Here is a 23,646-nt window from a genome sequence, read left to right on the forward strand (position 1 = left end):
TTACTGCTTATGCCTGGGGCAGTTGCAGCCTGAAAAGTCCTGCCGCTGAATCCAGAGGCAGTCAAGCCTGTGTAGAAATGCGGCCACAAAAACCTCTGTTTCTTTTCTTTTTTTCTTTTTCAGTTAGCCTAATGAGCAACCTCTGCTTTAACCAGGTTCACCTGAGCTGGGGGCCTATTTTTAGTAGTCAGAATTTGTTAATTAATGCCACAATTGGTGTTTGGTTGGACTTGGCCCCTGCTGCTGGTAAAATCTCTTTCCTTTCCCCTCTGGGAAGCAGCCTGTGGAGGAGGCGCTTCAGCCACCGCAGCTTGGGGAACTCACGGTTCTGGGGAGGCTCGCAGCTGGTCCAGACTGGGGTACGCTGTGTGTCTGGTCACCATCGTGGCTCCAGGAGCTGTTCTGTACTGTTTCTGGTTATTTAGTAGTTGTTCTGGAGGACGAACTAAAACGTGCACATTGCTAAGCCACCATCTTGGCCACTCCCTCCTAGAAATAACAGAGCTCTGGAGTACATGTGATTGCTGTATCTTCGCTCTTTTAATAGTGTCCTTTGAATACAAAATTTTTAAATTGTGGAAAGTCCAACTTACTCTTGCCACTTGTGCTTTTGGTGTCATAGCTAAGAAACCATTGTTTAACTCAATCACAGGTTTCCGTATTTTCTTCTAGAAGTTTCATAATTTTAGCTCTTACGTCTAGGTCTTTGGTCTATTTTGAGTTAATTTTTTTTTTGTATGATACGAGTAGTAGTAAGGGTCTCAGTTAATCTTTTTGCATGTGTAATCATGTGTGAATAAAGACAATTTATTTCTTCCTTTCCAGTCTGAATGGCTTTTATTTGTTGCTGCTTTGGCTATAACATGCAGCATAATATTGATTAAAAGTGATGATAGCAGACATTGTCTTGTTCTCAATGTGAGGGGGAAAACAGTCTTTTTCCTTATGTGTAATGTTAGCTTTGGGTCTTTTGGATATGTCCTTTTTAAGGTTGAGCTAGAAAAGATTTTTTTTTGATGTATATATTAAAATTCAGATTTTCTTTGATGAGTATGTTTTTTCTGATGTGTCCAAATTGGGCTAGTCAGACTTTTTTATATTTTATCAAGTTGTTCTTTCTTGAAACTTGCTTTGAAACTTTGAGGCCGATTTGTTAATTAACGAATAGTCCTATTATATTTTGTAGTTAAAGTGGCTTTATATGATTCAGCCTTTGTGCCATACCAGCTCTGAAAAGAATTAAGTGATTGTAATGGTATATTTTCCAGTTGTTTTTTTTTAATTTAAGAGCATTATTGAGGTGTAATTGACATACAATAAGCTGTACATATAAAAAGTGGAAAACAGGATTGGATTAGTTCTCTCACACACACACACACACACATATATATATATATACTTCTATCAAGATAATGTGAATCCATCACTTCTATCAAGATAATGAGCACATCCATTACTCCCAAAAGCTTCCTCCTGCTTTTCTAATGCTTTCTTCTTCCTTTCCTCTATAGCTGTTACTATACAGTTTTTGGGATTTTCTAGATTGTTATATGAGTAAAATCATATAGTATGTACTATTTTATGGGAAAGGGATCTGGCTGCTTAATTTTTTTAAAAATTTATTTATTAATTAAAAAAATAAACAAAATCAAACATACGTAATCAGTAATTCACAATATCATCACCTAGTTGCATATTCATCATTTCTTAGAACATTTGCATTAATTCAGAAAAAGAAACAAAAGGACAATAGAAAAAGAAATGAAATGAACAGGAAAGAAAAAAAAAGATTATACAATATCATACCCCTTACCCCTTGCCTTCATTGATCACTAGCATTTCAAACTAAATTTATTTATTTATTTATTTTAAATATATTTTTACTGACAAATCTTTATACATATACATTCCATACGTGTTGTACAATCAACAACCCACACAAGCTAAATTTATTTTAACATTTCTTCCCCCTATTATTATTATTATTTTTTAACATGGGCAGGCACCGGGAATCGAACCCAGGTCCTCTGGCATCGCAGGCAAGCATTCTTGCCTCCTGAGCCACTGTGGCCCACCCTATTATTTATTTTTATTCCGTATGTTCTACTCGTCTGTTGACAAGGTAGATAAAAGGAGCATCAGACACAAGGTTTTCACAATCACACAGTCATATTGTTACAGCTGTATCATTATTCAATCATCCTCAAGAAACATGGCTACTGGAAAACGGCTCTACATTTTCAGGCAGTTCCCTCCAGCCTCTCCATTATATCTTGAATAACAAGATGATATCTACTTAATGCATAAGAATAACTTCCAGGATAACCTCTCGACTCTGTTTGAAATCTCTCAGCCATTGACACTTTGTCTCATTTCCCTCTTTCCTCTTTTGGTCCAGAAGGTTTTCTCAATCCTTTGATGCTAAGTCTCAGCTCATTCTAGGGTTTTTCGCAATCCCTTCATGCTGAGTCTCCACTCATTCCAAGATCTCTGTCCCATGTTGCCAGGAAGGTCCACACCCCTGGGAGTCATGTCCCACGTAGAGAGGGGGAGGGTGGTGAGACTGCTCGTTGTGTTGGCTGGAGAGAGGGGCCACATCTGAGCAACAAAAGAGGCTCTCTTGGGGGTGACTCTTAGGCCTAATTTTAAGTAGGCTTTGACCTATCCTTTGTGGGGTTAAGTTTCATATGAACAAACCCCAAGACTGGAGGCTCTACCTATAGCTTTGGTTGTCCACACTGTTTGCGAGAGTATCAAGAATTCAACTTGGGGAAGTTGCATTTCTCCCTGTTCTCACCACTCCCCAAAGGGGGCTTTGCAGATACTTTTCCACTCACTGATCGAATCACTCTGGAATTCATCGGGGCATCACTCTGGACAAGCCAACAAAATCTCATGTCCTACCTGAGATTCCAAGTACTTATGGCGTTCAATCAAGCTATCTACATAAGTTATATTAGGAAATGCACTAGTCAAAATATTAATTTTCTACCAAATAAACATTTTTTGCTTTAGTCTCACACAGAAGGTGATATTTTAAAATTTAATTACCATCTATTTTCAGTACCCTGCAATAATGACATTACTTTGTTCTCCCTCATGCAAAAACATTTTTAAAATTGTACCTTGTACATTTCACTATCATTAGGCATTCCTAGATTATACCATCTTGATCTTTAACATCTATCTTTCTTTCTGATTTCAACATGTCCCCAGCCCTCCTCCCTCTATCATTCTCACATGCAGCTTCATTCAGTGCTTTAACATAATTACATTACAGTTAGGTAGTATTGTGCTGTCCATTTCTGAGTTTTTGAATCCAGTCCTGTTGTACAGTCTGTATCCCTTCAGCTCCAATTACCCAATATCTTACCCTGTTTCTGTCTCCTGATGGTCTCTGTTACGAACAAAATATTCCAAGTTCATTCACTAATGTCAGTTCATATCAGTGAGACCGTACAGTATTTGTCCTTTAGTTTTTGGCTAGTCTCACTCAGCATAATGTTGGCTGCTTAATTTTGAGATTACCCCTAGTTCGTTCTATTTTTTTGGTTGTTGAATATTATTCTGTTTTTTTGTATAGATGCACCACAATTTGTTTTTGCATTCATCCTTTGGTGAAAGATTTGTTTCTATTTCTTGACTGTTATAAAAGCTGCTATGAATGTAAGAGTGCAATTTTTTGCCTAGTCATATATTTTCATTTATCTTTGATAAATGCTTAAAATTGAAATGGCTGTATCTTAAGGCAGTATGTTTAAATTAACAAACTTCCAAACTGGTTTTTGAAGTGATTGTATCATTTCACATTCCTACCAGATGTGTATGAGAGTTCTGTATCCTTACCAACATTTGGTATGGTCAGGTTTTTTGTTTGTGTTTTGTTTGTAATTTTTTATTGAGATATGAATCACATAATATACAATTTACCATTTTAAAATGTACAGTTTTGCGTTTAATATATTCACAAGAAATCCCATACCTGCTATATCACTCCTTTATTTTTTCCTAGTCAGATGTACTCTTTTTTTTAGATATTTTTATTGAAAAAATCTTCATACACAGAGTTGGGAAACATTCTCCACTCACACCATTTCATTCTGTATTTTAAGGCCTTTGGAAATATTATTCATATTTCAAAGTGTTGGTAAAATCTAAACCCCCCCCCCCCCCCCTTTTGGTACATAGGTGGTCGTGTGATGGTAACAGATGCTGAAAGGTCGATACTGTCTCCACGTGGAAGGTAAAACTTAATTTCCTTAGCACTGAGTAACTTCCATATCTGACAAAGTTTTAGTGTTTAGATGCTAGATGTCTCTCATCTCTAGAGTTTATTAGGCAATTGAATCATTAGGAGATCTTGTGAAAATGCAGATCTGAGGAAGGGCCTGGGATTCTACTTTTTCTTGTAAGTTCCTAGGTGAAGCTGATGTTCTGATGACCATACCAAAAAGAAATGTCTTACTAATCAAGTAGAATTTGAAAGTTAATACACTATTCTATATTGTTCTGTTACTTTTTTTTTAAAGGGTTGATTGGAATTAAAATACTATTTCCCCTTTATTCACTTTTCATCTCCTGCATATTTAGTAGTATCCCAAAGTAAACATGCTGAAGTGCTAAAATTATTTTATTGAATTCTTTAACCATCTTTATGCATGGCTGTAATAATATACATCACCATTATATTAGCTTCTTTTTTCTGCTTTGCACATCGTATCTTTAAAATCTTTATTTTCCCTATTTGACAACTCAAAATTAGGTAATGTAAATGTCATAGTTGTATCAATTTTGCATTCAGCTTGGGACATTTTATTAGGTTGAGATCCAGTGCATTTGAATATTGTGTTTGTGGCTGTCACCATTGCATAGCGTGATCAGAGCTACCTTCTCTTTTCAGTTGTGGGCCCATCAAAGTGAAAACTGAACCCACGGAAGATTCTGGTATGTATTATGTTTTTAGAATGAATTAGGAAATTAATTAAAGAAGCTTTTCCCTAAATTTAGAAGGTTTTTAAAATATGTATAGATTTTAAATTTTGTGGTAAAATACATATACCATAAAATTGGCTGTTTTAAGTGTCAGTTCAGTGGCATTAAGTAGATTTCCAGTATTGTGCTACTGTCACCATTATCTATTACCAAAATGCATTCGTCACCTTGCTGTGGACCCTGGCACTTCTATATCTACTTTATAGATATAGTATATCTATAAAGTACTTTATAGATATACTATGTTTTGTTTTTTTTTTCTATAAGCCACAAAAACGTTAATGTTGAATTGTCCTTAGTTTGGGGGAAAAGGTATTTAAATCTCTTACGGTGTTCGCTTGCTTTATAGAAAGTGTTTCTTCCTATTTCATTCATAGGATATTTCAGTTTTTTGTTTAATTTTTAGTTGGTTATGTCAGAAATCATTTAGCAAATTGATTTTCCCCTTTATTAATTTTTCATCTCCTGCATATTTAGTAGTATCCCAAAGTAAACATGCTGAAGTGCTAAAATTAATTTATTCTTTAACCATCTTTATGCATGGCTGTAATAATATACATCACCATTATATTAGCTTCTTTTTTCTGCTTTGCACATTGTATCTTTAAAATCTTTATTTTCCCTGCACTTCCCTTCACGTTTTTTTTGTTTGTTTAACAAGTCTTGGGCACAGTAGCCAGGGACCAGACAGGAGACAGATACTATACTAGTTATTTGCACAGAGAAAACTTAATATAAAGATCGTTAAGTAGCTTAAGAGCTATTAACTTTGTAACCAAAAGGAGACTACGGTATTTTGAGAGAAATAAATCAAGCAAGTGGATCCCACCCCTAAAGCTTTAATTCTGACTTTTAAGGGGGAATACTCTTTGGCAGATGATGGTATCTGAGTTGGCAATGTTGAGTGTGGTTCTGGTAACATTAGAAAAACTGTAAACTTGTTTCATGTGTTGCATTGGGAAGGGTCTGCTCTAGCTAGGTTGAAGGAGTGCTCTCAGGAGTGGCCTTACCGGAATGCCAAAGAAAAACTGCACGTGCCATTTTCCACTTCTAACTTTTTATCTCCCCATTGTATGTCATGGCTGAAAGTAGCACAGTGGTTTGCAGAGTTCAAGCTTCAGCATCAGAAAGTAGACAGAACCTTTTTTTTTTTATCCTGGACTGTTTATTTTTAAAGCAAAATGACAATATAGTTTGTATATTCAATTTGTACATACTGTATTTTAATATTTAATTACTTTCTGGTAGCTAATTAATAGTACATTTCCTGAAAATGTTTTCTTTAGGAAACATAATAACTGAGGTTTAGAGGAACAGTAGAACCAGCCATATTTCAGCAACTTTTCTCTTTGAGTCTATCATTCCCAAAAAGGCAACTTTCCAACCTCTGATACTGTTCTCCCTCTTAACAAAAAATAGTCGAAAGAATTTAAGAGAGCGCATTAGGAACTGAGAAACAGCAACTTAAGACAGATGAACGCAGGCTATTCCTTTGGCTACTCAGCATCAATATACAGCCTTCTACACACAGCTGAATTTCTGTAACAATGAACCAACTATTTGAATCTAATGTGATGTAGCTTTCATCCCTACAAAGGAAAATATTTTACCTTTTCCCCAAAGTGAGGAGACATAAACTTTCAAGTCATTGTATTCATTTCTGGGAGACAGATTTACTATCTGAATGAACTATATTACTCCTCAAATTCACTCCCAGTCCTATTTGATTACTCTTTTATATAGAGACTAAATGGTAAAAGTAACTGCCAGTGAAATTTCCGTAAAATAATAGTGGCTGTGATAAGAGAGAATGCATATAAACGCATAATAGTACAGAAACATACACATTCCTAACAAGCAAGGAGGAAAATAGCTGTCACAGTCGACATTTCTGTAACTTGTCACAAAAATTTATAGCTACCTTAGTTCATTCCCATTATGTTGTGTTTCCTTCACCTTCAGCCAGCACTTTAGCTGTTAAGGATTTTTACCTACTTAGAGTGACCCAAACCTCATTCCTGAAGCGTCTGAATCCCTGATGATGCCTTGCCTTTAATTTTTGCTGTAATTTTGCTGTAAAATTCAGAACAGATGGGAAAGTTCTGAGCAGCAGCCAGAGAATCCCATGGGTTCTAGGCATGGTGTTCCCTGCTACATTGTTAAGTGGCAAACCAGTTTCCCCTTAGTAATTGGAATTGCATCCACTAAAGTAACTCCCTTTGCCTTTTGCTTCAGGGATAAATATTTTTCTGAGTATCATGCTATTTCTCTCTCTCTCTCTTTTTTTGCAATCAGTTTTTTAATTTATTGCTATATTATATATTCACATGCCATGTAATCATCCAAAGTATACAATCTGTGGCTTGTAGTATCATATAGCTATGGATTTATTATCACAATTGACTTTCTTTTTTGTGAAAAATAAACACAAAAAGGCAGTAAATTTCAAAGCACATTGTGATAATTAGTTGTAGAACAGATTTCAGAATTTGACATGGGTTAAGTTCCACAATTTTAGGTTTTTACTTCCAGCTGCTCTATGATACTGGAGACTAAAAGAAATATCAATATAATGATTCAGCACTCATACTCATATGTTAAACCTGATCTTCTCTGTATAAAACTACCCTCACCTTTGATCTTTCTCCTACTCTTAGGGGGTTTTTGAGCTATGCCCGTTATAACTTTTTCATGTTGGAAGGGACTGTCAGTAATATGGGATGGGGGGTGGAACTTGTTGATGTTCTGGAAAGGGTGGCCCCTCTGCATTTCAGTACTTAAGTGTTCCAGACCCATCTGGAGGTTATAAGCTTCTAGAAAGTTACTCTAATGCATGGAACCTTTATAGAATATTAGATAATGCCCTATGTGTACTTTAGGATTGGCAGGGGTTTGGCAAGCTATGATAGGTAGCAATGTCTAACTGAAGCTTGGGTAAGAGTGACCTCCAGAGTAGTCTCTTGACTCTATTTGAACTCTCAGCCACCGATACCTCATTTGTTACACTTCTTTTCCCTGTTTTGATCAGGATGGCATTGTTGAGCCCATCATGCCAGGGCCAGGCTCATCCCTGGGAGTCATCTCCCATGCCACTAGGGAGACTTTCACTCAGGGGGGAGGGCAATAATTTCACTTGCAGATTTGGCCTTAGAGGGAGGCATATCTGAGCAACAAAAGAGGCCCTCTGGAAGTAACTTTTAGGCACACCTATAGGTAGGCTATTATCGTGCTAATTCTCTTTTTGAGATAATTCTCCAGTTTGAAAATCATCTCTACAAATCATCTTCTAAAGCCACATAGCATCAGCTAACTATTAAATTCATCAAAGGTTTTATATATGTTTGAGAATCATCTGAAATGTGTACGTATACTATTTTTCATTGCTTCAGCTCATCTGAGAGCATTATCTACTCAGATGGGGAAAGGGAGAAGGATAGAACCTGTAATCATGGTGAAATTAACATCTCTTTTTAATAACAGCTTTATTGAGATATAATTTACGTGCTGTAAAATTCACCCATTTAAAGTGTAACAATCAGACAGTTTTAGCATATTCAAAGAGTTCTGAAACTACTACCCTCAAAAGAAACCCCATACCTGTTAGCAGTCACCCCCCATTTCCACTGTACCTCATTTTTGAAAGCCTATACTATTTAACATATGCTTATCAGGAAGGTTCTTTGTTTGTGAAGATAATAGATCTTTTTTCCTCTCCCCTTTGAAAAACTTTTTATTAAAATATGTAATGAAAAACATCGATAAATAGCTTGAATAAAAATAATGGGTTTGGGGTTTAGGGTTATAGGTAACGCCACTCCCCGTCCCCTGCCTTGCTACCTAGCAAACTTTTGTCCTTTCAGAGTTCGAAGTATATATGCATTACTCTGCATTATTGGTGGGGAAATTTCCCGATACCAACTTAACTGAATACCCTGACATGTAGTTATATAATTTATTTGCTTTTCAGGCATTTCCCTAGAAATGGCAGCTGTGACAGTAAAAGAAGAATCAGAAGATCCTGATTACTATCAATACAACATTCAAGGTAATACTATTTAATACAATTCTTTTCAAAAGTTATTTATGGTAAAAATTATAGTTTATCAATTGCCTGAATTCCTGAATTTACTGACTAGTATTTACACTTACATTACTGAAATGAAACATTTCAAAAATTGAAAGATAAACTGAATCTATATGGGAAACGTAAAATGGTCATTGATTTGCTTAAATGCATAAGCAACAATTATGGCACAATTTAACTTCTAGGGGCCTTCTGAACCCTTCATAGTGCTATTTGTGCAACAAAAATAACTGTTCCTTGAACATTATCATCTTAAAAATCTATAAATGGCAAGTCATATAATTATCATTTTGTTTTTGTTTTTTATTTTTGGTTGATTATTAGGAGGGAAACAAAAAATATAATTTTATAATACAGTTTGCTTTGATCCATAGATAAATTCTAGTTTGGAAGGATCTATATTTCATTGCAAGCCTTAATTTTCATTGGTGCATAACTGAAATACATTAAACATTAAGGTGCAAGGTCAGGTTATTTTTGTTTTTTATATATATATATATATAATATTTTATATATATATAAAACCATCTTCACTACAGTTAAGTTACAAACATATTCATTTTCCCCAAAAGTTTTCTTTGTAATTTACTGCCTAACCCATTTCCTAGGTGACCATTGATCTGTTTTATCATTTTGGATTAGTTTGCATCTTCTAGAAATTCATATAAATGGAATCATAAAATATAGTCTTTTTTTTTTAATGGAGGTTTGGGGGTATGTATGGATTCTTTCATGCCACCTAATTGTTTTGAAATTCATCCGTATTATTGCATGTATTGTTTTACTGCTGTGTAATATTCCATTGTATGACTTTACAGCAATTTGTTTACCCCTTTATGTAGTGATGGGAAATTGAGTAACAGTTTCAGAGTTTTGGGCTACGACAGAGTCGCTGTGAACATTTCTGTATGTGTCTTTCTGTGGACATGTACCTTCATTAATCTTTGAGTAAATTCTTAGAATTGGAAAAGCAGGGATATATGGTAGGTATTTAATGTTTTAATAAACAGCCACAAACTGATTTCCAAAGCAGTTGTACATTTCCACCAACAGCTCATGAGAATTCTAGTTACTCTGTGTCCTAGTCAACTCTATCAGTCATGTCAATTTTAGCCGTTTTAGTGGATGTACTGTGGTTTCTCATTATAGTTTTAATTTTAATTTGCCTAGTAGCTTTATTTCATTTAAAAAGAAAGCCTTATTAACTCTGGAACATTTTAAAAGTGTTATGAATAAGTTTATTCTGGTTTGAAATTATGTATCTATAAGTGTATTATGGTGAATGCCATGTTTTGAACAGTTCAGTTACATTGTGTGTGTTACTAGGAATCACATGACTAGAAGTTGAAATAATTCTGAGGATTTTTGAGTAAAAACTTAAAATGTCGGAAACTATTTAGCCTTGATTACAGTCTACCTAGTATATTATTGTTACATTGTTAGTATATATACTCGTATGTATGTTTTATAAATTCAGTTCGTTAAATTTTTAAAATAGAAAAATTTTCTTTGTCTTTGATATTGTTTTTATTAGCAGAACAGCCAGGATTACAGAAGCTCTTTTCCCCTACTAAGATTGGGAGGGCAAGTGATTTAAGATGATGCCTATTTAGATAAGAGTTGGAAATCAGATGTTTGTGAAGAAAGATGGCCTGAAATGATAGTATCATAAGTGCAGTTAAAGAAGTGGGAGTTAGTGTTTGTATCTAGGAAGTCGAGAGATACAGACAGCAGTCCATGCAATATAGATATTTTTCTTGAGCTTTGGCAAGTCTTTGTTACTGTTAATACAGTTTTATGCACTTTAGGTTCCAGTTTATTGCTAGTTTATAAAAATACAATTCCATTGATTTTATCTTGTGACCTAGCGAAATTAACTTTAATAGTTCTAGTAAGTTTTTAAAAATCCTTTAGGATTTTCTGCATGGACAACCACTCTTCTACAAATCTGCAAATAGAGACAGTTTTATTTCTTCCTTTTCAGTCTTTATGCATTTTATTTATTATATTACTGCACTTGTTAAGACTTCTAGTGTGATATTAAATAGGAGTGGTGAGAGCTGACATCCTTGCTTTACAATTTTAGGAGGAAAGTATTCAGTTTATAGCTTTTTATCAGCTTAGGAGTTCCTTTTCATTCATAAATTGCTAAGAGTTTATGATGATTGGATGTTGACTTTTGTGAAAGGTCTTTTCTGCTTCTCTTGGGGTGTTTATATGGTTTTGCTTGTTTAGTTTGTGAAAATGGTGATTGATGTTAATGCTCAAATATTGAACTAGCCTTTGTGTTCCTGGAATAAACCTCACTTGCTTATTAAATATTCTTATGTATTGTTAGACATTTTTGTCTGATAATACTTTGCTCAGGATATTTGCAGGTATGTCCTTAAGAGACATTAGTCAGTAGTTTCTCTCCTGTAGATAATCTTTTTTTGGTACTGTTTTCAAGAGAATGCCAGCCTCATTTAAATGGGTTGGGAAGTGATATTTTAGAATTTTTTATAAAATTGGCATTATTTCTTTCTTAAAAGTTCAGTTAAATTTGACAATGAATCCATCTTATTTTTGACAATGAATCATTTTGACAATGAATACATTTTCTTAAAATTTTCTCCATTTATTTTTAAATTCCTTTTAATATATAGGACTATTCAGGTTATGTATCTGTTCTTAATGAGCTCTGGCAGTTTGTGTTTTTTAAGGAATTTTGTCTAAGTTGTTGAATTTTAGATCAGAGAGTTTCTTGTAAAAACTTTGTTACATTAATGTTTGTAAAGTCTGTAATGACTTTGCACTTCCATTTTGTAACAAAGTTTTTTTTCTTAGTCTAACTCAGAGTTTCTCAACTTTGACATTATTGGCATTTTAAACAGATAATTCATTGTTTTGGATTTCTGTGTTATGCATTACAGAATGTTTAGTAGCATCCTTGGCTTCTACCCAATAAATACCAACAATACCTCCCCCATCAAAATGGCAATCATAATGTCCCTAGACATTGCTGAACATCACCTGCGGTCAGTATTACCTCCAGTTAAAAACCATTGGTCCAATTAGAGGTTTTTCAATTTTTTTCAGAGAGCCAGAATTTGGTGTCATTGATATTTTTTCCTCTTATATTTACATTATTCCCTTTTCCTTACTTTAATTATTTTTAACTTTTTTTATTGTATAATATAACATATATACTAACTTTTTAAATTGTATAATATAACATATATACAAAACAAAGAAAGGAAGAAGCAATAGTTTTCAAAGCACTTCTCAGCAAGTAGTTATAGGACAGATCCCAGAGTTTGTCACTTATCTTAGAGTTTTCTAAACTTGGGATTTCTAAACTTATCTTAGAGTTTTCCTTCTAGCTGCTCGAGAATGTCGGAGGCTAGAAGGAATAAATATTTTTTTATCATCACAATCAACTTTTTTCTCCCTTTTTTGTGAAAAATAACATATATACAAAAAAGCAATAAATTTCAAAACGCAGCACAACAGTTAGTTGTAGAACAGATTTCAGAGCTTGGTATGGGTTACACTTTTACAGTTTTAGGTTTTTACTTCTAGCTGCTCTAAGATACTGGAGACTAAAAGAAAGAAATTTAATAATTCAGCAGTCATATTCGTTTGTTAAATTCTACCTTCTCTGTATAACTCTACCATCACCTTTGATCTTTCTGTCCCACTCTTTTGGGGGTATTTGGGCTACAGCCATTCTAACTTTTTCATGTTGTAGGGGGTTGTAAGTAATATGGGGTAGGGAGATGAAACTAGCTGATGCTCTGGAGAGGCTAGGTCCTCTACGTTTCAAGACTTACCTGGTCTAGGGCGCCAGCAGGTGGTTGTAGGTTTCTGGAGTTACCCTAATACACGGAACCTTTGTAGAATTTTGTATATCGCCCTCGATGTTCTTTAGGATTGATTGGAATGGTTTTGGTTAGGGTTTGGCAAGTTATGGTAGGTATCAATGTGTAACTGAAGTTTGCGTAAGAGTGACCTTCAGAGTAGCCTCTCAACTCTATTTGAAATCTTTCAGCCTTTTGCTTGCTTTAATTTTAGCTTTTTAAAATCTGTGTTTCTTAAGGTGGAAACTTAAATATGGATTTCAGTGAGATCTTTTCTGTTCCTGTGTAAGCATTTAATGCTATAAATTTCCCTATAAGTACTACTTAAATCTCATTCCACATTCTTGGGTATATATGTATTTTCATTCATCCTATAACTTTTTCTAATTTCCCATTTGTCCTGTGTGCTATTTAGATGTGTGTAGTTTAATTTCCACATATCTGAAACATTTTGTGATTGATTTCTAGTTTATTTCTGTTATGATTAGAGAACATTCTTTGTATTATTTCAGTGATTTTAAAACTTAGAAGATTTTGTTTATCCATTCATCAGTTGATAGACACTTGGGTTGCTTCCAAATTTGGGCCATTGTAAGTAATTCTCTTGTAGGGAACATTGGTTTCCAAATATCTGTTTGATTCCCTCCTTTCAGTTCTTTTGTTATATGCCTAGTAGAGAGATGCAGTGCTGTTTGATAGCTTTTTTACCCACAGTAAAACTTCTTTCAAAATTGTAATTAATATTCACAAATCCCGCTGCTGCTTTCTGGCCCAGAATATGGTCTGTCTTGATGAACATTCCATATACACTTGAACAAATGTATTTCCTGCTGTTTTCCTTAAATATCATTTTAGTCATGTTGGTTGATAAGAGTGGTACAGATCCACTATATATATCCTTAATGATTTTTCTGTCTACTTGTTCTTTCCGTTACTTTGAGAAGAGTATTGGAGTTTCTCACTGCAGCTGTGGATTTGTCTATTTCTCTTTTCATTTTCATCGGTTTAGCTTCATTAATGTTGAAGCTCTGTTAAGTGTCAGTATCCTGAAATTCCTGCTCCTTCATCTCCATCTAGTTGCCCCTCACCCCACTCTCAGTGTAACCCCTGTATTGACTTGTAACAACCTGGGTTAGTTTTGCATTTTATATAAATATAATTCAGCATGCACAGGCATTCTTTGGAGATATTGTGGGTTCAGTTTCAGACCATCACAATAAAGTGAGTCACGTGAATTTTTTTGTTTCCCAGAACATAAAAAATTTATGTTTATGCTATACTGTACTCTATTGAGTGTGTAATAGCCTTATCCTTCAGCGATTTGTAATTTTTTTGTTCATAGAGGGTCTTGCCTTGATGTTGATGGCTGTTGACTGATCAAGATAGTGTTTGCTTAAGTTGGGGTGGCTGGCAGTTTCTTAAAATAAGATGAATTGACTCTTCCTTTCACAAAAATTGCTTTGTAGCATGCAGTGCTGGGTTTTTTTTCACTTTTTTTTTTACATTTTAATTAGAGAAGTTGTAGGTTTATAGAAAAACATGTTTTAAAAAAAAAACACACCAGTGTTCCTAAATATACCCTGTTATTAACACTTTGCATTGGTCTGGTACCTTTGTTACATACAGTTGATGAAAGAATATTAAAGTTGTACTATTAACTTTGGTCCATCATTTACACTAGGGTGCACTGTATTGTACATTCCTATGTTTTATCCTATTATTCTAGGAACATATATACTTTATTTAGTCTAGTAACATATATACAACCTAAAATTTCCCCATTTAACCATATTCAAATATATAATTCAGTGCTGTTAATTACATTACAATATTGTGCTACCATCACCACCATCCATTTCCAAAATTTAACAATCAAACCTAAATATACTAATTAAGCATTAACTCCCCATTCTCTATCCCCAACCCAGTCCCTGGTAACCTGTATTCTAATTATTTTGTATCAGTGAGATCATATGTAATTTGTCATTATGTGTCTGGCTTGTGTCACTCAGCATAACGTCTTCAAAGTTAATTCATGTTTTCCCATGTGTCAGGACTTCATTACATTTCATGGCTGAATAATATTTCATTGTATGTATATACCACAGTTTATTTAACCATTCATTGGTTGATGGACACTTGGGTTGCTTCCAAGTTTGGCCATTGTGAATAATTCTGCTGTGAACACTGGTGGGCAGATATCTGTTCAAGTTCCTGCTTTCAGTTCTTTTGGGTATATACCTAGTTAGAGGGATGCAGTGTTTAATTTGATTGCATTTTTACCCATGGTAAAACTTCTTGCAAAATTGTAATAAATATTCTCAAACCCTTAGTTGCTGCTTTATCAGCTGAATTAATGTAATATTGTAAATCCTTTGTGGTCATTTCAACAATGTTCTTAGTGTCTTTACCAGGAATAGATTCCATCTCAAGAAACCTCTTTCTTTGCTCATCCATAGGAAGAAACTCCTTAACTGCTCAAGTTTTATTATGTGATTATGGCAATTCAGTTATTTCTTTAGGCTCCACTTCTAATTCTAGTTCTCTTGCTATTCCCACCCCATCTACATTTACTTCCTCCACTGAAATCTTAAACCTTAAAGTCATCTATGAGGATTGGAATCAGCTTCATTCAGACTCATATTAGGCTGATACACAAATGTTCTTTTTGTTGTTGTTGTTGTTTTTCTCTTTGCACATGTTCTTAGCGGTATCTAGAATGGAGAATCCTTTCCAGAAAATTTTCAGTTTAATTTTCTCAAATGCATTAGAGGAATCATTGTTGATGGTATCTATAGCCTAATGAAATGTATTTCTTCAGTGATAAGATTTGAAAGTGAAAATGACTCTTTGATCCGTGGGTTGCAGAATGAATGTTGTGCTAACAGGCATGAAAACAACACAAATCTCATATTTTTCCATCAGAGCTCTCGGGTGACCAGGTACATTATCATTGAGCATCAATATTTTGAAAGGAATCCTTTTCTGAGCAATAGATCTTAACAGTGGGCTTAAACTAATCAGTAAACCATGTTGTAAACAGATGTGCTCTTATCCAGGCTTTGTTGCTCAGTTTATAGAGCATAGGTAGGGTAGATGAAGCATAATTCTTGAGGGCTCTAGAGTTTTTGGGATGATAAATGAATACTGGCTTCAAATTAAAGGCACCAGCAGCACTAGCCCCTAACAAGATCCTTTGAAGTCATGAACCCAGGCATTGACTTCTCCTCTGTAGCTATGAAAGTCCTAGGTGGCATCTCCTTCCAATAGGAGGTTGTTTTGTCTACATTGAAAATCTGTTTAGTGCATCTTCATCAGTGATCTTAGCTAGACCATCTGGCTAATTTGTTGCAGCCTGTATATCAGCACTTGGTGGTTCACCTTGCATTTTTCTGTTACGGGGTAGGTTTCCTTCATTGAACCACATGAACTAACCTCTGCTAGCTTCAAAATTTTCTTCTGAAGCTTCAGTCTCCTTACCTCTTGAATTGAAACTTCTGCCTCCTTATCTCTAGAATTGAAAAGAGTTAGGGCCTTGCTCTGTCTGGATTAGGCTTTGGTTTAAGAGAATAGTGTGATTTAGGGTAACATTCATGTTTTCACTAGATTAGCACTTATAATTTGCTCCCAGAGCTTTTCCTTTATACTCACAGCTTAGCTAACTGGCAGGAGAGGTCTAGCTTTCAGCCTGTCTAGGCTTTGACTTGCCTTTCTCATTAAGTTAATCATTTCTAGCTCTTGACTTAAAGTGAAAGACATGCGGTTTTTTAAAATACCGAAAAACACCAGACAAACGCACACATTCCTATTTTGATCATTCCATTCGACATATACAATCAGTAATTCACAATATCATTACATAGTTGCATATTCATCATCATGATCATTTCTTGGAACATTTGCATCTATTCAGAAAAAGAAATAAAATGAAAACAAAAAAAATTATACATACCATACCCCTTACCCCTCCCTTTCATTGATCACTAACATTTCAAACTAAATTTATTTATTTATTTATTTATTTATTAAAATTAACAACAAACAAAAACGTTAATATATCATTGCATTCTACATATATAATCAGTAATTCTCAATATCATCACATAGTTGCATATTCATCATTTCTTAGAACATTTGCATCGATTTAGAAAAAGAAATAAAAAGACAACAGAAAAAGAAATAAAACGATAACAGGAAAAAAATAAAAGAGTATACGTACCATACCCCTTATCCCTCGCTTTCATTTATCACTAGCATTTCAAACTAAATTTATTTTAACATTTTTCCCCCTATTGTTTATTTTTATTCCATATGTTCTACTCGTCTGTTGACAAGGTAGATAAAAGGAGGACATGCAGATTTTTAATTGGTGTAATTTCAATATTGTTGTGACTTAAGGACTAGGAAGGCCCGAGAAGAGGGAGAGAGGCTGGGGAACTGTGAGTCAGTGGCGCAGTCAGAATACACACAACATTTATCAATTAAGTTTGCTGTCTCATATGGGCACAGACAATGTGGTGGTGTCCAAAGACAAATACGTTATTAATATCAGAGATCACAGATCATTGCAACAGAAAGAAAAATAATGAAAAAATTTGAAATACTTCAATAATTGCCAAAATGTGACACAGAGACATGAAATGAACACATGCTGTTGGAAAAATAGTGCCGATAGACTTGCTCAACACAAGGTTGCCACATACCTTCAATTTGTAAAAAAACTCAGTATCTGCAAAGAGCAACAGTACAAGGTATGCTGCATTGGAAACCTGTATGTCTGGCCCAGTCTGTCTAGTGGTGGCCTGAAGGGACTTGCTGTCCCAGAACTTGCCTGTACTCTTGTTTTCAGGCCTCTACAACATAATTTTTGCAACAAGTATTGTGTATACTTATAGATAACTTATTTCTAAGATACTGTTATTAGGTGACATACTAAAACATGCAAAAATCATATACATCTGACCTGATTTATGGACTCTTAACATTTTGTATTTGTTCTTCAAGAATAACATGTTAAATATTTACTTGAAGCCCTTCTTTGAGAAAGCTCTTTCCAGTGCCCACTTTTTTCACCTTCCTTTGTTAATCAGTATCTTGAAATTGAGTTTTTTTCTCATGTTTTTTTTAAAAAATGTAACTGCATAGGTATTTCCATAGAAATATAGTCTTAATGTGTATAAATAATATATTCTTACACATTTTATATGTAGTATTTTCTGACTTTTTAAGCTTTACACAATGGTATATCATACTACATATGTTGTGTATAGTCATTCAGTTTAAGTTTTCAATATTTATCTGTTGTCATGTTTGGATTCAAAGCCATGATAGTGGTAGTTACATTGTATGATTAAATTGTAGTTCATTCGACCATTTTCCTATATAAGGACATGTTTATTTTCTTCCTTTTGGTATTCTGCAATAGGCTTGGACATATCTCTGAGCATATGGTATCATTAGGATAGTGGGTGTTGGGTGTTTTGGTTTTCTTCGTGATAAGTAGGCACTAGTAGCATTTCAAGATTGTGAAGTATGCTGTATATTTTATAGTGAATAAATTCTAAGTATGTGCTATTAAAACATACTGTTAAAATTAAATAAAGAATTTGAAGGTATAGTGATATGTAAAGATTTCTAACCAATAGAAGTCTGCTTTAGTGGTATTAATAAGAAGCAAAAAAATATTAGCAGGGAGCAAGAGTAAGACTATATAATATATAAAGGGGTAAATCACTAAGTTGATATAGCAGTGATAAATTTGCATATATCAAACAATAGAGCCTCAATAAAAGCAGAAATAAAAATTGATTAGTTTATAGATGTGCAGTTATTTGGGAGATTTTAACAAATGACCGCCAGTAACTAATATAGATCAAGGTCATAAATACTTATAAATGATATATACAGTAGGTGAACTCTATAATTAACAAGCATAAGCTATTTTATTTTTATAAAGAACTTGAACCCAGCAAATAAATATTCATATACAAGGCAAGGATCATTTACAAAATTGATTGTATGTTTCATCATAGGTAGCCTTAATAAATTCCCTCAACATAATATAATTAAATTAGAAATCAATAATGAAAAGATTAAAATAGAAAAACTTTATAAGAAGGAATTCCAAGAAACATAATTTTACCTGAGTGAAGAGGGCCTCATTAAAATCTATAAAATATCTAGAACAGAACAATAACGAACATGCTACATAGCTAAATTTGTGAAAAGCTGCCAAAGCATACTTAGAGGTTAATTAATAGCCTAGGTAATGCTTCATTTTTAAAACTTGTTATTACTACTTCTTGATTGACAAAATTTCTGTGTCTTTTATCCAGGGTCACATTACTAGTATACAGTGAAGCTGGCATTTTAACTGAATCTTGCTCTTTGGATTCAAAAACAATCTTTGTATTTTCTATAGTATGTTCTTTAGTGTCTCTTCGTGAAATTTCTTGTGAATTAGCAAAACCTTTCATACATGATGTTTTACAAATAATAATGAGTGAGCCAGTTTTTGTTCATATTAATGAAAGAATGTTTTATGTCAAGAAGTAACTGAAAATAGTGGTTTTTTTCTATTTAAATCAGTTTAATCACTGTTATGCTTCATTATTCATGTAGATGTGATGACAAAATCTTCATGGCATTTTGTGAGGGTTCAATTAACCCAAAATACCTCGTATGTTAATAATTGGGGAGAACTTCAAGATAGTAAGAAGTACTTTGCGGTTCTACAGAAAAGAGAGAGTGTGAATTAACTATCTGCTAGTTTGTCATGTTTCTATTTCAGCCGAGATTCAAACTTCCTGATAGCTTAATTACATCATTTTAGGATTCTGAGGAATGTATAGCAATTTGATTCTTCATTTTTCTTCAGTGTGACAAAGGATTAAGCAAATATTTGTCAAAGAAGAAATAAATACACCTGTAAGATAAACCTGCATTTATAGTCTGTATGAAATAAAAGTTAGTTTCCTTTTACTGTTTAAAAACATTCCATAACCACCATTCAAGACATATCATTCCTATTCACTCCATATGTCTAGTCATTGTCAAAATTTTCTTTTGACTGTATACGTGAATTTATCTGAGTATACCTTTTCCATTCACAGAGACCATAAATTGATGCCACTCATTTTGCCACTCTTTTTTTTTTTTTTTTTTTTGCCTTTTTTCTTTGTGAAAGGCAATTCCATGTATCATCCAAATTTGTTCACTGAAGTGACCCAAAATATATTTTGGAGATTACTTTTGAAGTTTTATCTTTGTATTCCAAAGCAGGCCCTTCTGAAACTGATGATGTTGATGAAAAACTTCCCCTTTCGAAGTCTTTGCAAGGTATAATGTTTCACTTCCGTTTTCCCACATAATATTAGTATTTAATGTTTCTTTATATTGGATAGACTGTGTTAGTATTTATGTCTATTATTATTTTTCTAAATGGAAAAGGTAAAAGAAATGTATTGGCCTTTTTTATTTAACATATAAATGAATTTCACAAGCAAAAATTTTTCAAAACCAATTTTCCCTTTTGTGAATCTAGTAATGAATCTCGAAATGGGTACATGACACACTTTCCTATTTAAGGTAAAGTACACATTTATACCTTATATCAGAATAGTCAGAACTAAGGTTATTATTGTGTGATTAATAATGTAAATATTGATGAGGTCGTGCTGATACTTAGTTTTTTAGAAGGATTGCAAAATATCACTTGTAAACCCCTAAGTTTATTTATTGATTACCTTTTTGGGAACTTTTGTATAGTGGTCCCAGACTTGTTGATTATAGGCTCTTAAGGATGGCGTATTTTACTTCTGTCTATTCTGGCTTTGAGAGCATAAGATTTTAATTTCTTTAACTTTTTTTTGTAATACAAATATGATTGTTTATTTCAGATTTTGAAGCAACAAAAGGACGCACACAATCATTGTTTACATGCGCCCTTGTAATGATATATATGGGAGGAACAACCACCTTAACTGTTCTTACTCTACACCCTACCTTTTCTTTTTAACCATGGCCTCTTCTCCTTTATCTCTGATTCCTTTACTTGACATCTCTGATTGTAAATAACATAATGTTTCATAAATTCAAATGTTAAGGTTTTTTTTTTTTTTTTTAAAGAGAATGGATGTGTGTAGAGGGAGTTTTTAAAGAGCAGTTTTTAAAATGAATAATTCATGGCTATAGATTTATAGAGTCGTTTTGAGTTCAGGAGGGTTTTCATAATATGAAGTAAGTGGAAAAGAATTCCAAGATAATTATGGCATAATAAAGTTATGCATTGAAAGTCACAAATATTTAACCATATTAGAGCATTTTTAATTCAAAGACACTAGACACAGAATTACATACAGTTTTTGAGATGCTATGTTCTTTTAAAATGAAGATAAAATATATTTTAAACTATGTCTTCAGATTATGAATCTTCAGTATGGTTTCTGAATTTAGTTCTCAATAGATATCACAAGATAGATTAGATTCTGCTTCCCCTTCCCCTAAGTAACCTATTCTTAATCGTGAGTAAAATATTTTTATTTCTACTTAAAGGCAGTGTTTCTCAACCTTTTCCATGATAGTAATTTCAGACATTTAAGGAAAGACAATGAATATTCTATAGCAGTTTGGACACTTAATCCTAAATGGATCTTTATTTAGTGTTTTAGGTTATTTATTTCCTGTTTGCTAATAAAACATATACTCTAGTAGGTTGAACCTGTTTACCTTGTGAACAGGTAACCTAGTACATTGCTTTATGTACTAGGTTAGCAGGCAAATTGTATTACCTGAATTAAAATGCTTTTGAGACTAAAGGTAGAATCGTAAATTTTATGAGTTCCCTTTAAGTACAACTTTGTTTAATTATGGGGATTGAGTTTCCATAACTTCCACCACAATACACATGCAAAGCAAGTAAATTAGGAAACATTTCATAGCAAAACCTGAGCTTTTAAATTTAGACTTCAGGTTTATGAGAAAGAAAGGCTTCAATCTGATTTGTGTTGCCTGTGGGTCTTTGACTGTGGTTCTTTGAATCATAATAATGCTGTTTCTCAAATTGTAACATTGATTAATTATATTGTTATAGTTACTAATGTTAAATTTCCTTAGGTTTACTGTGAATATTTGCATTTTTAAAGTAATTTTTTGAGATTCCAAATTGAAGCTTTACTCTTTTTCTGAATTAGAAAGATCACATTGTTTGAATTAGTCTTTAAAGAGTAAGAATTATATTTGTTTGTTTTAATTGTAGTCTTAAATTGTTTGCGTTGTTACTTAGTTTTTCTTAGTTTTTTTGAATGCAGTTTTTATTGTTTTATTTTATATTGTTTACTTTCCTTTTAGGAAGCCATCATTCTTCAGAAGGCAATGAAGGGACAGAAATGGAAGTACCAGCTGAAGGTTAGGAAAAAACAGATTTTCATTTTACCTTAAATTTGTTTTATATTTGTTGTATTTTATTGAGAATACTATGCTTAACATTTAACTTTTGTAAATGAAAGGACAATTGTTTTTATACCTAATTAGCCAACAAGATTTTGTTTTATCTTAAGTTCTAAGATTAAAATACTTTTAAATAACTATATCTACTTAGAGCATGTGGGGCAGAAAACTAAGTGGTAAGTAAAACTCTTGATGATGAAAGAAGTGCTTTTTCCCCCCTGATTATCTTGTGTCATATTAAAAGTCTTTTAAGAAGAAATGACTTAAATGATTTAGATTGAAATTCTCACTAGCTCTCCTTTTTTTTTTAAGTGTAATATTTAATACTTTTAATCTTTTAGGAGGGTAGTATTTTTTTAGGTAAAATTGATAAAGGAGAATTTTCTTCTCTGTTTATTTTTACACCTCTGAACTAGAGACATTGAACTACTTTGTCAAATTACCCACCATACTGCTTTGCTTTTAGGAATGAATATTTCTTGTGGTATACCTTTTTTTTTTAGTTTTTGAGTCTCGAGTTAATTGTTATCATTCAGAACGTCTTCCCACTTCTAAGCAGTTTATTTAGCCCCCCCCCTTGGATTTTTATAGCTTTCTCAAGAGAAAAAACTGGTAAAGGTAACTGAATCTTGGTTTAGAATAATTTTTAAACTGGTCATGCTGTACTTTCTTTTTCTAGATCTATTTATATTCCTTATATTTGCTTTTATGCTTTAAAAAAATCTTTGATATGATCTTTTACGTTCTTTCAATGAAAGGAGAACTTAAGGTCCCAGGAATATAGGCTAATATTTCCAAATTTAATTGCAGAATTGGGGGTGTCTAACTGGAATACATTTCTTTGAGAATTATTGAAATGTTCGTTAGTAACAGAATTTTACATTTCTTTGTGAGATCTTTTATAGAAGATTGCGTGGTTGAGTTTTTGTTTTATTGTGTGGAGATAATCCAGTGTTTCCTCTAACAAAACGCTCTGCCTGGAATAGGTGGTATTTACAACAATGAAGGATCTATATATGAGACACATGTTCATTGGGCAGTCTGAATTGTTTCACTGTTTTACAATTCTGTCATAGGGTTTGGGCTTTGAAATACTTTAGTTTTGAGAAGATTTTTACTGTCATAGTTTAGTGCTAATAGAGTTGAATTTTACCTGGTTTCTTGTCTTTATTCCTTTACTAACGATTAAACATGATCTTCAGCAAATCAATTAACCTCAGTCTTTGCAAATGAAAGATATTGGTGAAAAATGCTCTCTAGCTAAGCTCCTAGTATACTAACATT

The 23,646-nt window shown here is 33.4% G+C and overlaps 1 protein-coding gene across 10 annotated transcripts in view; it reads left to right on the forward strand.

The window, feature by feature from the left end:
- The window catches only part of GTF2I (general transcription factor IIi), a 126,130-nt gene that overhangs the window by 51,445 nt on the left and 51,039 nt on the right, over positions 1-23,646 (forward strand). For 3 of the 10 annotated variants that reach the window (XM_077140987.1, XM_077140984.1, XM_077140989.1), the window contains exons 7-11: positions 4,189-4,243; positions 4,901-4,944; positions 8,960-9,037; positions 20,194-20,253; positions 22,264-22,320. In XM_077140987.1, the coding sequence (XP_076997102.1) occupies positions 4,189-4,243; positions 4,901-4,944; positions 8,960-9,037; positions 20,194-20,253; positions 22,264-22,320 (294 nt within the window). The remainder of the gene's footprint in view (positions 1-4,188; positions 4,244-4,900; positions 4,945-8,959; positions 9,038-20,193; positions 20,254-22,263; positions 22,321-23,646) is intronic. The other 7 variants (XM_077140986.1, XM_077140990.1, XM_077140988.1 and 4 more) reach the window with 5 other exon arrangements.

Source organism: Tamandua tetradactyla, chromosome 23, assembly GCF_023851605.1.
Source record: "Tamandua tetradactyla isolate mTamTet1 chromosome 23, mTamTet1.pri, whole genome shotgun sequence".
NCBI lineage: Eukaryota > Metazoa > Chordata > Mammalia > Pilosa > Myrmecophagidae > Tamandua > Tamandua tetradactyla.